The sequence below is a fragment of the Podarcis liolepis genome, assembly GCF_965112155.1.
Source record: "Podarcis liolepis genome assembly, chromosome: 2".
Taxonomy (NCBI): domain Eukaryota; kingdom Metazoa; phylum Chordata; class Lepidosauria; order Squamata; family Lacertidae; genus Podarcis; species Podarcis liolepis.
The window spans coordinates 127,828,511-127,843,515 of NC_139555.1; the positions used below are offsets into that span (position 1 = coordinate 127,828,511).

General features: G+C 51.8%; 4 protein-coding genes across 8 annotated transcripts in view; 2 read left to right on the forward strand and 2 right to left on the reverse strand.

Annotated features, from left to right (window-relative positions):
* The window catches only part of LOC310701586 (uncharacterized protein), a 127,847-nt gene extending 124,763 nt beyond the window's left edge, over nucleotides 1–3,084 (forward strand). For 4 of the 5 annotated variants that reach the window (XM_083492712.1, XM_083492714.1, XM_083492715.1 and 1 more), the window contains exon 2: nucleotides 323–3,084. In XM_083492712.1, coding sequence (XP_083348838.1) covers nucleotides 403–1,902 — 1,500 coding nt within the window. In that variant the 5' untranslated portion in view covers nucleotides 323–402 and the 3' untranslated portion in view covers nucleotides 1,903–3,084. Of the gene's footprint in view, nucleotides 1–8; nucleotides 87–322 lie in introns of those variants that run through there. The other variant, XM_083492716.1, reaches the window with a different exon arrangement.
* The window catches only part of LOC310701520 (uncharacterized protein), a 236,561-nt gene that overhangs the window by 47,601 nt on the left and 173,955 nt on the right, over nucleotides 1–15,005 (reverse strand). The gene's annotated exons all lie outside the window — the stretch shown is intronic.
* Nucleotides 1–15,005, reverse strand: part of LOC310701885 (uncharacterized protein) — a 211,640-nt gene that overhangs the window by 12,389 nt on the left and 184,246 nt on the right. The window lies entirely within an intron of this gene.
* Nucleotides 3,994–15,005, forward strand: part of LOC310701678 (uncharacterized protein) — a 56,426-nt gene continuing 45,414 nt past the window's right edge. Inside the window, exon 1 of the mRNA XM_083492938.1 lies at nucleotides 3,994–4,057. The gene's annotated coding sequence lies outside the window, so the exon portion shown is untranslated. The remainder of the gene's footprint in view (nucleotides 4,058–15,005) is intronic.

The following is a 15,005-nucleotide window of genomic DNA, read 5'->3' on the forward strand; positions in this document are numbered from 1 at the left end:
TGCAGAGGATGAAGAACTTCATGATGAGCTTTGAACCCTGATGAATCTTGGCCAGGTTCATGGAACATAGAGCAGCTCCCGTTCCTGTGAGAAACCACTTTTTATAAAACATAAAGCCCACAGTTCAACCGTATTCTAAGATAATGCTGCTTCATTAACAATAATTAAGGGTTATAAAAGGCTGATGATGCATGACCATTATTTTAAATTGTTTCATTTGCCTTTCCTAAAAATTTGGAACATATGGAGGACAGGAGAGATTGTACAAGACGTTAAAATAAGAGCAGGTGCTAACTGTAATAGTACTTTGTTCTCTTCCTAGAAAACAAATAGGATTTTCTCCCCACCCCATTGAAAGAAGACAATGGAGAAGGCAGTCAGAATTCTGGTGGGCCATGTCCAATGGGACTAACGAAGAAACCATATAAATACATGGAGTGTGAAAAGAGAGAACATAAACAATTTGAAATTATGGAGTGTGGAAGGAGCTTCACTGACAGTGGAAAACTTAGAAAACATCAACGGACTCACACAGGGGAGAAACCATTTAAATGCATGGAGTGTGGAAAGAGCTTCGCTGAGAGTGGACACCTTAGAATTCATCAACGGACTCACACAGGGGAGAAACCATTTAATTGCATAGAGTGTGGAAAGAGCTTCAGTCAGAGTGGACACCTTAGAATTCATCAACGGAGTCACACGGGGGAGAAACCATTTAAATGCATGGAGTGTGGAAAGAGCTTCAGTCAGAGTGGAGACCTTAATATTCATCAACGGAGTCACACTGGGGAGAAACCATTTAAATGCATGGAGTGTGGAAAGAGCTTCAGTCAGAGTGGAGACCTTAGAATTCATCAACGGACTCACACGGGGGAGAAACCATTTAAATGCATGGAGTGTGGAAAGAGCTTCAGTCAGAGTGGACACCTTAGAATTCATCAACGGAGTCACACAGGGGAGAAATCATTTAAATGCATGGAGTGTGGAAAGAGCTTCAGTCAGAGTGGAGACCTTAGAATTCATCAACGGAGTCACACTGGGGAGAAATCATTTAAATGCATGGAGTGTGGAAAGAGCTTCAGTCGGAGTGGACACCTTAGAATTCATCAACGGACTCACACAGGGGAGAAACCATTTAAATGTATGGAGTGTGGAAAGAGCTTCAGTGGGAGTGGAAAACTTAGAATTCATCAACGGACTCACACAGGGGAGAAACCATTTAAATGCATGGAGTGTGGAAAGAGCTTCAGTCAGAGTGGAGACCTTAGAATTCATCAACGGACTCACACAGGGGAGAAACCATTTAAATGCATGGAGTGTGGAAAGAGCTTCAGTCAGAGTGGACACCTTAGAATTCATCAACGGAGTCACACAGGGGAGAAATCATTTAAATGCATGGAGTGTGGAAAGAGCTTCAGTCAGAGTGGAGACCTTAGAATTCATCAACGGAGTCACACTGGGGAGAAATCATTTAAATGCATGGAGTGTGGAAAGAGCTTCAGTCAGAGTGGAAACCTTAGATTTCATCAACGGAGTCACACGGGGGAGAAACCATTTAAATGCATGGAGTGTGGAAAGAGCTTCAGTGGGAGTGGAAAACTTAGAATTCATCAACGGACTCACACAGGGGAGAAACCATTTAATTGCATGGAGTGTGGAAAGAGCTTCAGTCAGAGTGGACACCTTAGAATTCATCAACGGACTCACACAGGGGAGAAACCTTTTAAATGTATGGAGTGTGGAAAGAGCTTCAGTCAGAGTGGACACCTTAGAATTCATCAACGGAGTCACACTGGGGAGAAACCATTTAAATGTATGGAGTGTGGAAAGAGCTTCAGTGCAAGTGGAGTTCTTACAAAACATCAACAAACTCATACAGGGGAGAAACCATATAAGTCCTAGGGAAGTGGACAGAGCTTCAGTTGTAGTGGAAGTCTTACAAACCATCAAAAGACTCCCAGGGGTAAGAGCTGTAAGTGTGGAAACACCTATAGGCCATCAATTAAAGAAGAGAAAGGGTTTAACTAGAAGGAGTGTGGATCCTGCTTTGGTTATTATGCAACACTTTTTAGAGAGTAGAACCTTTTTCTCTCCGAGTCGACACTTTCTTTCACCTCAATAACAGGAAATCAGTCTTAATTCCATGCAGCGTATGTTAGCTTCTGTTGTTTGTAACGTGGTCTAGACATTTATTTAAAGTAATGAAGGTCTCATTTTACAAGAGTAAGCATAATATAATATTTAATGTGAATGAATCGTGTTGCTGCTGAATGAGGGTGGACTGAGAGTGAGCTGGTGTTGGTGTTTGGTGGAGAGAGCTGGAAATGTTTGTATCTGGGAATAGAGAGTTGCTCAAAATGGAGCTGAGATTGGTGGTCTTTCATGAGGAGGGAAGGGGGCACAGGGAAGAAGGGGCCCTACCAGAGCATCTCAAAGCAATGTGCTGGGGGGCGGGAACCATGGTGACACAAGTGTGTGTAGAATGCTATTCCCATAATGACGCAGGCGAGAAACCGTAAGGGTGAGTATAATGGGGAAGGAGGTTCAGGCAGGTCCCCAACCCAGAGTGCTAAGGGTCAGCTTCCTCCAAATCCACCAGCTGCCCCAAGGCAGGAGCCACCTCTGGGCCCTGGGGGTGGAAAGCCTCCGTTCACCTTTGCAACTGGACATGATCCGAGGGCAGTGATGGCAAACCTTTTCCAGACTGAGTACCCAAACTGCAACACAAAACCCACTTATTCCTCACAAAGTTCCAACTACTGCAGTGCACTCTGTGTGGGGCTACCTTTGAAGGTGACCCGGAAACTACAACTAATCTAGAATGCGGCAGCTGGACTGGTGACTGGGAGCAGCCGCCGAGACCACAGAACACCGGTCTAGAAAGGCCTATATTGGCTCCCAGTACGTTTCCGAGCACAATTCAAAGCGTTGGTGCTGACCTTTAAAGCCCTAAACGGCCTCGGTCCAGTATACCTGAAGGAGCGTCTCCTCCCCCATCATTCTGTCAGGAAAAAGCAGCAACGCAAGAGCGAGCTGCAGGTGTCTGCAAAGCAAAACAGGATGTTGATGTTTGGGACTGTACCATGGGAACAAAGCGGCAGTCTATTCACTGTACTGAGCACTGGATGTTAGCTCAGAGTGTCATCTGACCTGTACTGGAAGTACAGGGGTGGAGTTTATCTTCTCTACTGTTTGAGTCTGGAGAGTGCAGACGTGTTTCTCTGTACTGCTGCAAAGACAGAAATAAAGACATGTAAATAGATTTTTGTCTGTCTCTTTCCCCTCCCTGAGGGAAGCAGGGAGGAGGGAGGAGAAGTGTGTCCCTCTCATGCTGAGTGGGATCACCGATAGTGACCTTGCCTGTATCCTGCCGGGAGACGCAGATGGGGAGGTCAACAAGGATCTCAAGCCGAATGCCTGGAGTGTGGCCAGTTACCTCTGACTGCGGCCTGAGAATCCGACACATTCTGCCCGGACACTGAGGTCCAGTGCCGAGGGCCTTCTGGCGGTTGTCTCCCTGCAAGAAGCCAAGTTACAGGGAAACAGGCAGAGGGCCTTCTTTGTGGTGGCACCCGCCCTGTGGAACACCCTCCCACCAGATGTCAAAGAGAACAACTACCACCAGACTTTTAGAAGACATCTGAAGGCAGCCCTGTTTAGGGAAGCTTTTATTGTTTGATGCATTATTGTAATTCAATATTTTGTTGGAAGCCGCCCAGAGTGGCCCAGCCAGATGGGCGGGGTATAAATAAGAAATTATTATTATTACTATAACGTGGCAATTCTACCTGTATGTTTAATTTTTTTCTGTTTGTTTCACATTTCTTCTTTATGACTACTATTGTAATAAATAATCCTTCATAAAAGTTATTTCCTTACATTCTTCATTAAATTGTCTTTCCATTGATCTGTAATGTTATGGTATAACTCAGTGCTTTTTTTCCTAAAAAAAAAAATGCTTAGGGGGTACTTGTTCTGTTCGCAAAGTAAAGGAAGGATGGAACTCTGATTAATAAGAATACACACAGAGGCTTGAACCAGCAAGACTCTGGGAAGGGTGCGTATAATCGTCTCTCTGCGCTTGTCCGATTCCCACAGCCCCCGGCCCAGGCCGTTTTATTCACAAAAGAACTTTTTACAGAGTGTTCGTAAGAACTAATCAGATTTCTTCTGAGCATTTCCACAAACCCACGTGGGGAGAAAGTTAAACTACTAAAACTAATTAAGCACAAATATTTCTGGGGTAGACAAAGAAGAGCATTTAGCAACCCCGGAGGTCATAAACAAGCAATACACATGATAAGGAGGATGACCAGGAGGACAGCGGATCATTATCACCTTCATGTGAGATCTGTTTCCTGGCCCTAAGATTAACATCCTAAGATCACCATACTTCAAAGAAACTTGCCCACTATCTTTATGGCCCAGGATGCCTGCCTGGTGAAGCAAGAAGCAACTGGGCTGTGTACGTGACAGGAGAAATGGGCAACAGGGAAAAGGGCATGAAAAGGGCACGAATGTAGAATCTTATGTGATTTAATCAGAAATTATCGTCAATATATCAAACCCAGTCAACACAATGTCTTCATCGTGGACACAATGGCTTGATGTATATTTTATAATTCCTCATGGTAATCCCATCTGATCCCTACAGTACTCTCATTTTGACTCAAGAAAATCACCACCGGGGGGGGGATAAATACAGTTGTAATTGGGGAAAATAAATACAGTGGTACCTCAGTTTTCAAACAGCTTAGTTCTCAAACTGCTTGCAACCTGAACTCTTCAAACCCAGAAACGAGTGTTCCAGTTTTGGAACTTTTTTTGGAACTCGAACATGCTCTGTTCTGAGTATAACTTCCCTTTTGAGTGCCATACTTCTGTTTTCCTTGTGAGGGAAGGCGGGCCGGGTGGCAAGTAGGAATGGGATGGGGCTGCTCCGCTAGGCAGCGTTGCTGCTTGCACGGGAAGAGGAGCTGGATCGGGGCTGCTGAGCTGCGGAGGGGCAGGCTCCGTTACCCTTTCCGTTGAGGGCTTTGAGGCTGCACTCCCCTCAAGGGAGAATTTGAAAGGAGCCCCCCCTCCGCCTCAGATCCCCTGCAACCCCGTGAAGGCAGCCAGGCTGAATAGTTTCTGGGGTTGGGGCAGGTGGAGGCAGCCCGGAGGCTGCATCTGAGAGCCCCTGCAGCACTTGAAGGCAGCCAGCCGCTCCTCAGCGGATCTCTCAGCGCAAAGCCTCCACTTCTGAGAGATCTCCGCCCTGCTCTTGAACAGGGCTGCCTTCAGAGGTCTTCCAAAAGGTATGGAATTCTCTCTTTGACATCTGATATTGGGGGTGTGTGTTCCACACAGAGGGCGCCACTACCGAGAAGGCCCTCTTCCTGGTACCCTGTAAATGTGAGGGAACTGCCAGAAGACCCTCGCAAGTGGACCTCCGTGATGATGGGGGGATATTTTCTTTTCCTTGTGTTAGATGGATGTTAAAACAAGGTGTGATTGACATGGGCATGTCTGGATCACAGATTTCTGCCCAACACCAGACCTCACCTGGAGTACTGCGTCCAGTTCTGGGCACCACAGTTCAAGAAGGACACTGACAAACTGGAACGTGTCCAGAGGAGGGCAACCAAAATGGTCAAAGGCCTGGAAACGATGCCTTATGAGGAACAGCTAAGGGAGCTGGGCATGTTTAGCCTGGAGAAGAGGAGGTTAAGGGGTGATATGATAGCCATGTTCAAATATATAAAAGGATGTCACATAGAGGAGGGAGAAAGGTTGTTTTCTGCTGCTCCAGAGAAGCGGACACGGAGCAATGGATCCAAACTACAAGAAAGAAAATTCCACCTAAACATTAGGAAGAACTTCCTGACAGTAAGAGCTGTTTGACAGTGGAATTTGCTGCCAAGGAGTGTGGTGGAGTCTCCTACTTTGGAGGTCTTTAAGCAGAGGCTTGACAACCATATGTCAGGAGTGCTCTGATGGTGTTTCCTGCTTGCAAGGGGGTTGGACTCGATGGCCCTTGTGGTCACTTCCAACTCTATGATTCTATGAAATCTTTTGCTAGTCTTTCTTTTGAATGGGGTGGGGGGTTTCAATCTGGCCAGTCCCCACACAAAAGAATAAATGGAAACTGTCAGAGCTGCTTCCAGATCCTAGCTCACAGAGGATCACGCTAGCCAGCGGTCACTTTGTAAAAGTCTTTATTGAGTTACAGTTTCCATTCTCAAGCTGCTGTGTGCAGCTCTACGTCTTATGGGTTAGACCGGCGAAGCTCCGTCTGAGTCTCCACCCCCTGTACACCAGCTAAATACCCTAGCCTTACTCCACCTTTTCCGCCTGACCGTTCTTCTCTGGGTCCCTCTGCCCCCCTGTGGTCTCTTCCGTCCGGGACGCTTCTGACGCTGACCCCCCGGACCCTTCTGTCTCCTTGCGTCGGGCTTTAGGACCTGGCTCCCTTTCCGGGCTGCTTACTGCGCCACCTTCCTGCGTATTTGAACTTGGCGCGCACGCCCAACCTTCCACTTTCCGCCTGACCGTTTCTTCGCTCCCCGATGGAGGTGTGGCCACTCCTGACTCATGCCCTCCCTCCTGCTGCGAGCTGCCAGAGCTCGATACCTGGCGCCCTTCCTCTCCACTGCGTTCTGTTGGTGATGCTGGCCCCGATTTCCAACTGCTGCTCTCTGAGCCCCCTCTGGACCCTTCTTCCTGGGGTGTCCCCCTAGGCTCCCCCCTTGCTCTGGCCACTGGCGCTCCTTCCTGTGAATCTTCTGATTCACTGGAAAGACTCGGAGATCTCGGGTCGTCGTCATCACTCATCTTTTCTTCTGCCTCCTCCTCCTCGCTCTCTGTTTCCTCCCTTGCCCTCGCCTCTGCTCCTGAACCCCTGACATCCATCCCCCCCTCAAAGCCCCCCCTTCCCCCCTCCCCTCCTTCCGGTGCGGGAGCTGGGTGCTGCAGTGTCACGGGGACGAATGTCGGATACAGTTCGCTTCCTGTGGCGGGCCTCCAACTGAAGACTTCCGGTTCTTCCTCCCTGCGCTCGTCGACAACGGTCACCTCTGCCTCCATCTCTGTGCCTCCGTGCTCGAACCCAAAATCCTCCCCGTACATGTCCACGTCCGTCTCCGCCTCAGTCTTTCCCGGGTCCGTCGCTCGACTTGGAACCTCCAGCCACTTCCTGCGCCACTGTTCCTCTGGTCTATCGTCCCACCAATACGAGGGTTCTGAGGCAGATCCCGCTGTCGACCCCTCCGGGGAACGTGTGTCCCTTGTCGGTTCCTCATCTGAGTCGAACCCCCGGAACGTGCTGGCTGAAAGCGTCGGTGTGAAAAGCCAATCGTCGAAAAAGTCTGCTGGCATGGGCCTGTGTGGGAAGAGGGCATGAAACTCGTCTTTGAGCAGAGGTTCCTCCAAAGCGTAGCCCGGCACCCAGCTGTTGGCACTGGCTGGGGTGCCCTCTCTGGTGAGAAGGTATTCTACTCCCTCTTCCCCCCATCTCGAGTCCAAAATCTCTGTGACTTCGTTGATGGGCTCCTCCTGTGGCACTCCCCTTTGCTCGGTTCCCTCTCGGAGCGGACTCGGCGCCGTTCCTGGTTCCTGAAACCTGTGAGGTGTCTTGTAGGGAGTGAGCACCGATCTGTGGAACACCGGATGCATCCTGGAGCCTTCCGGAAGCGTCAGCCTGAAGGCTACCGGGTTGACCTGCTCTTCGACTTGGTAGGGTCCCAGTTGTTTATGCCCTAGTTTCTTCTTCGCTAACGACCTGGCCGGCACTGCGTGGGCTGCCAACTATACCCAGTCGCCCACACGGATCACTTCGCCAACCCTCCTGTGTTTGTCCGCTTGTACCTTGTATGCGTGCTTAGCCAGCTCCAGGTGCCGCCGAAGCTGATCGTGGACCTCCTGCAACTCCGACGCGAACGCGTCTGGTGTCTGCGGGTCCCCCTCCCCCATTCTTTCCAGTCCCGGGAATGTTCTGGGGTGCCTACCGTTGTTGGCGAAGAACGGCGTCACCCCCGTGGACACGTGCTTCGTGTTGTTGTAGGCGAACTCGGCGAGAGGCAGGTAATCCACCCACGTCGCGGGCTGTTGAGTCGCATAACACCTCAGGTACTGCTGCATGATGGCATTGACCCGCTCCGCTTGTCCGTTGGTCTGCGGGTGTCTAGCCGAAGCCAGGTTGATTTTGACGTTCAGGAAGCCCATCAGCTTCTGCCAGAAGTTCGAGATGAACTGTCGCCCCCGGTCGGACAGAATAGACCGCGGCAGACCGTGAACCTTGAACACGTGATCTATGAACAGTTTGGCGGTTTGTTCCGCCGTGGCCACCTTCGCACACGGAATGAAATGTGCCATCTTGGAGAACAAGTCCACCACCACTAGCACAGCCGTCTTGCCCCTCGAGCTGGGCAGATCCGTGACAAAGTCCAAGGCCACTCTCTCCCATGGTTCGAACGGAGTTTGCAGCGGTTCCAACAGTCCGGCCGGCGGTCTGTGCACTGGTTTGGCCCTCTGGCAGGTGTCGCACCTCGCCATGTAGTCCGCGACTTCCCCTCTCATTCTGGGCCACCAGAAGTCTCTGGAGACTAATTTCACCGTCTTCTCCTTGCCAAAGTGCCCGGCAGTGGGCGCGTCGTGCAGCTGCTGCAGTACCTTGGCGCGAAGTTCGTCTCCCGGCATGTAGATGGCCCCTTTATGGATGAGTAATCCATCTCGCACCTGGAACTCGTCGGTCGCTGCCGTGCCCCTGTGCACCTCTGCCATCTTTGCTTGCGCGAAGGAGTCATCCTGCAACGCTCATCGTACCGCATCCAGGTCAACCATTGCCGAAGCGCACGCCCACACTGCCGGTGCGAAGATGTGCATGGCAGCCGCTGGCGTCGCCTCCTCCAGATACTGTGGTTTACGGGATAGGGCATCCGCCATGACGTTGGTGTCTCCCGGGACATACTCTATTCGGAAGTCGAAGTTTGCAAAGAACTCAGCCCAACATATCTGCCTCTGGTTCAGGAACTGCGCCGTGCGCCAGTGCTCCAGATTCTTGTGGTCCGTGCAGACCTGCACCGTGTGCTTGGCGCTGATCAGGAAGTGCCTCCACGCCTTGAATGCTGCATGAATGGCCAGCAACTCCCTGTCCCAGATGGTGTAGTTCTGTTCAGACTTGCTGAGCTTCCTGGAGTAAAACGCTCCCGGCCTCCAAGCCCCCTGCGGGTCTTGCTGCAGCAGGACTGCTCCCACGGCTCTGTCAGAAGCGTCTGTCTCCACCCTCATCGGCCTGCTGGGGTTGACATGCAGTAGCTGCTCTTCCGACGCGAAGAGACGCTTGAGTGCCTGAAAGGACTGCTCCGCCTGCTCCGTCCAGATGAACTTCTTTTTCTTGGAGCTGAGCGTGTCCGTGATGGCCGCTGTTTGCATAGCAAAGCCCTTGATAAACTTGCGATAGAAGTTCGCAAAGCCGACAAACCGCTGGACCTCCTTCCAGTTGCGCGGGCTTTTCCAATCCAACACCGCGCGAACCTTGGCGCTGTCCATGGCGAGCCCCTTGTCAGACAACTTGTAGCCCAGGAAATCCACCTCCGTCACGTCGAACTGGCACTTCTCCGGCTTGGCGTACAGCCTATGCTGCTGTAGCCTGCTCAGCACTTCCTTGACGTGTCTGTTGTGATCCTGCTGCGATTCCGAAAAGATCAGGATGTCATCCAAGAAGCAGACGCACGTCTTGTAGAGGAGCCCCGCTAACACGTGATGCATGAAAGCTTGAAAACAGTGGGAGACATTTTGCAGTCCAAAAGGCATAACTCTATATTCGTAGGTGCCTAGGGGCGTGAACATGGCTGTCTTCCACTCATCTCCTTCCCGCATGCGAATGAGGTTGTACGCCCCTCGCAGGTCCAACTTGGTGAACACGCGGCCCTTGCGTACCGTTGCGAGGAGGTCGTCGATTCTGGGCATGGGGAAGTCCGATGGCTTGGTCACACTGTTCAAGGTGCGATAGTCCACCACAAGCCTTTTTTGGGGCGTGTCCTTCTTCTTAACAAAGAATACAGGACTGCCCCCCACTGCCTTGGACTCTCGGATGAAACCACGCTCCAAATTATGATCTATGAACTCTTTGAGTTCCTGTAGTTCTTCCTCAGACATGGAATACAGCTTCCCTTTGGGCAGCGCCGCCCCTGGCAGCAGGTCAATTTTGCAGTCATATGGTCTGTGGGGGGGTAGCCTGTCCGCCTCCTTCTCGCAGAAGACCTCCAAAAATCCCGCGTATTTGTGGGGGATTGCTTGCAGCGTCCCCAGCTGCAGCTGTGCCTCCTCCCCCTCTCCCTCTTGCCGGGGCAGAATGCAGTGTTCAGCGCAATATGATGAGCCGAAGACCAGCTGCCGCTGGTACCACGCCAACGTCGGACTGTGTCTGTCCAACCAACTCATGCCCAAGACAATAGGCGTGTCCGACAGTCTGGTGACATTAAAACTGATGACTTCCTTGTGATTTCCCAGTCGCATCACCCTAGGTGGCGTTTGCTTCACCACCTGCCCCCCTAGCAGCTCCCTGCCATCCACTGTGATGACCTGTAGGGGCAGCGTGGCAGGCAGCAGCTGTATAGCGTGTTTATCAACAAAGTCCTGCCCTATAAAGTCCGCATTGCTTCCTGAGTCAACGGTGATTGGCACATCCAGAATGAGGCCATTGGGTAGCTGGAGCGATGCAGTGAGCTGCACTACTGGTTTGGGCGGGAGGTGATCTGTGGGCTGCAAAATCTCTGGGGACTGCTTCACTGACTCGTCTAGCTGGGCCCCAGTGCCTCTGTCTCCAGCCAGACTCCATCATTTCCCTGCTGTGAGTCTTCGTGCTGAGTAGCTGCAGTCACCGTTGCAGAGGCTGCATTGAGCTTGTGGATCCTCTGGGGACACTCTTTCGCCATATGCTTCGGACTTTCGCAGATGTAACACTTCCGGTTCCCTCTAGGAGGCTTCGCTTTGACTGCTCCCGGCGCTATGGCTCTGGTTGCTGACTGAGCCCTGGCACCGCCAACCTCCATAGGTTCCGCTCCCCCTCCTGGCGGAGGTGTGGATTGCGCACGCGCAGCTTCCCTGGGAACGAAGGAGAACCCTCTCGCTGGTTCTCGCCCTCCACGCCCTTCGTCCCTGCTCCATGGACGTTCCTCCAGCCGCACCCCAACCGCCAGCGCCCTCTGAACGATCTCCTGCGTGCTCCGGGGTCTCTCCCCCCTTGCAATTTCGTCTTTAACCGCGCTGTTCAATCCTTCCCAAAACAGGTCTCTGACTGGAGCCGAATCTCTGTCCCATTCCAGGGCACTGACCAATGCAAAAAAGCGGGCGTGATACTGTCTTACACTGGCCCTCCCTTGCTTCAGCCCATGTACCTCCTTCCGGGCAAGATCCACGTCTATGCTTGATAAAAAGCACCCATCCATCGCTTTAATAAAGGCATCCGCATCTTGGAGCGCCGGATCCTTCTCTCTCCACAAATTGCGCAGCCACGCTTTAGCATCTCCATGCAAATGGGACATGATGAATCCCACCTTCTCTTGCTCATCTCTAAAGTCTTTGTCCAGCAGTTGCAGTGCACACATTACATCTGCTCTAAAGTTGGGGTACTGTTGCAAATTCCCATCGAAGTGAGAGACCAGACCGCCTGTTCGTCTCCCCAACCCAATCCCCTCTGGTTTGGGTGTCAGTTGCCCTTGCTTCGTAAGCATTTCCAACCTGACCTGGAGATCCCTGTAGGCGGCAGCTGCGTCCTCCTCTCTCTTCCTGGATGCAAGTGCCTCGGCATTCAGTCGTGTCACTGCTTCTCTGAGTTCCGCTATCTGCTGTTCGGCCGTCATATTGTCTGCCGTTCGTGAGCTCGCTAGTAGGCACCCGCCTTCTCTCCTCTCCGCGAGGTCGTAGATGCCCACAAGTAGTGACGGAGCTTACTGTCAGAGCTGCTTCAAGATCCTAGCTCACAGAGGATCACGCTAGCCAGCGGTCACTTTGTAAAAGTCTTTATTGAGTTACAGTTTCCATTCTCAAGCTGCTGCGTGCAGCTCTACGTCTTATGGGTTAGACCGGCGAAGCTCCGTCTGAGTCTCCGCCCCCTGTACACCAGCTAAATACCCTAGCCTTACTCCACCTTTTCCGCCTGACCGTTCTTCTCTGGGTCCCTCTGCCCCCCGTGGTCTCTTCCGTCCGGGACGCTTCTGACGCTGACCCCCCGGACCCTTCTGTCTCCTTGCGTCGGGCTTTAGGACCTGGCTCCCTTTCCGGGCTGCTTACTGCGCCACCTTCCTGCGTATTTGAACTTGGCGCGCGCGCCCAACCTTCCACTTTCCGCCTGACCGTTTCTTCGCTCCCCGATGGAGGTGTGGCCACTCCTGACTCATGCCCTCCCTCCTGCTGCGAGCTGCTAGAGCTCGATACCTGGCGCCCTTCCTCTCCACTGCGTTCTGTTGGTGATGCTGGCCCCGATTTCCAACTGCTGCTCTCTGAGCCCCCTCTGGACCCTTCTTCCTGGGGTGTCCCCCTAGGCTCCCCCCTTGCTCTGGCCACTGGCGCTCCTTCCTGTGAATCTTCTGATTCACTGGAAAGACTCGGAGATCTCGGGTCGTCATCATCACTCATCTTTTCTTCTGCCTCCTCCTCCTCGCTCTGTTTCCTCCCTTGCCCTCGCCTCTGCTCCTGAACCCCTGACAGAAACGTATCAAAAAGGGCAGCATTTGGAAACCACCTGGTTGCAAACCACTCTGGGTCCTTTGGCCTCCTGCTAGCAGAACTGCCTGAACTGCTGGCTCCGCACATGGGAGCAGAGTAGAACTTACTCCCGAGTAAGCAGGCATAAGATGGAAAATTGTGTATCAATAAGGCTTTTGGCTATGAATTTATACCTACAGCTAAAAGGAAAAAAGAGACGAGGTTCTTTATGCAGGCCCCTAACTAGACCCCAAGCAGCTATTTAAGGACAGTGAGGGAAGAATTATTAGTTGGGAAGTCAAAATAAAAAAATTCCTTGCAGTAGCACCTTAAAGACCAACTAAGTTAGTTCTTGGTATGCGCTTTCGTGTGCATGCACACTTCTTCAGATACACTGAAACAGAAGTTGCCAGATCCTTCTATATAGTGAGAAGGTGGGGAGGGGTATTACTCAGAAGGGTGGTGGGAATGGGAGATTGGCAGATAGCTGAGATGAGCCTGTTGACGACTCTTAACGACTGCAATAGGTCTTACAGGAAAAGGCAAGGGGCGAGAAGGTGAAAAATGGCTTAGTCATGTATAATGAGATAACAATCCAATGTCTTTGTTCAGACCACCTTCTCACTATATAGAAGGATCTGGCAACTTCTGTTTCAGTGTATCTGAAGAAGTGTGCATGCACACGAAAGCTCATACCAAGAACTAACTTAGTTGGTCTCTAAGGTGCTACTGGAAGGAATTTTTTTATTTTGACTATGGCAGACCAACACGGCTACCTATCTGTAGTTGGGAAGTGACACTGGCAGGAAGGAAGAACAGTCCTGGAGGAAGAATTATACACAGCAAATGGGAAGAAATCAGACTTTTACATACTGTATGGGATGCGGGCAGTGGTGAGGGGGGTTTTATACAGCCTTCTTTCTAGAGAAGCTCCAAAAGCAAGATATATGAGCAGAAATCAGGGCGAATGAGCAGAAATCCACTCAGAAAGCAGGGATCCCGGGGAATCTGCCTCCTTGGCGCCTGAAACTGAGGCGAGGCTCAGGTCCCGAAGGGCGGGAAGTTGGGAAAAGGCGGGAAAAGTCGTTGAGGGGAAGCAGCAGCGGGGGGAGGGGCTCCTCCTCTCTCGCCCCTCAGAGACACGACGGGGACCCTCTTGGGAGGGGGGCAGAAAGGGGTCTCTCTCTCCCCCCCCTCACAACCCCCTTGCAGTGGGGGGAGGGGCTCCTCTCTCGCCCCTCAGAGACACGACGGGGACCCTCTTGGGAGGGGGGCAGAAAGGGGTCTCTCTCTCCCCCCCCTCACAACCCCCTTGCACTCCTCTCATGGCGGAAGGGGAGCCCACCCTCTCCCTGCCGGGCCAAGGGGGTCTCTGGGCGCAGGAGAGCCTGGGGGGAGGAGGGGGAGAGGAGAGGAAGCGCCCCTTCTCTCTCTCTCAGGCAGCCCCATGTCTCTCCCCCCCCCGAGGCTGGGTCCATCTCTGGGCTTCACAGAGGACCCCCCTGGGCTGGGGGGTGTTACGGAAAATCTGGGTGCGTATTTACCCTGCCACCCAGCCAATCGGACCAAGTCCGTGGATTCTAGCGGAAGAAAAGGAAGCTCAGCCGGACGCAGGAGCAAAATGCGAAGATCCAAGTTTATTGCGCAACAGGTTCAAAGTGGAATTGAACCCCGAGCATGGGGTGACATAAACTTTTAAAAGTTCCCTCGAAGTCCCAGAATACAGTGCAACAAAACGTCATGAATACATTAAAAGAAGGCTGGGTTTTCCAGGTTACATCATGAATACATTACAGGAAGGTGGGATTACATGGATTAGCATTTTAGGAAGGGAGGGGGAGAATATGCAGAGTAAGAGATATGCACAGATAAACACAGATAAGCATTTCCTGAGTACAGGTGATGGGAAGACAATGGCGGAGATATGCATCGTCTGCCACCTGGCATCGCCCGGAGGAAGGGTATGGCAGAACGATCTGACAGGATTAAGGTCTTCCTGAGTACGTGACCTGCCGCTCAGGGGATCATGGAGGTAGGGGCAGCATCATGGAGTCCATAGGGAGCCGAGTTGAATGACACCAAGAGGAAAGAAATCGGAGTTACGGTTGATTTTATATCAATTTCCAAAGGTTTCCTATGCTGTCTGACCTATTCCATATTGGTGATTGAAAGTGGAAACAAAATGGATACATTGTAGCAAGAATGGATACATTTTGACAGCTTTACGAGGCCCTTGGTTTCGGATCCATTGTTCTCGCCGTGGGGGGCCGTCAGCAGCTTGTCAGTAGGCTCAACGAGGCGTGCAAGGGCTCCGT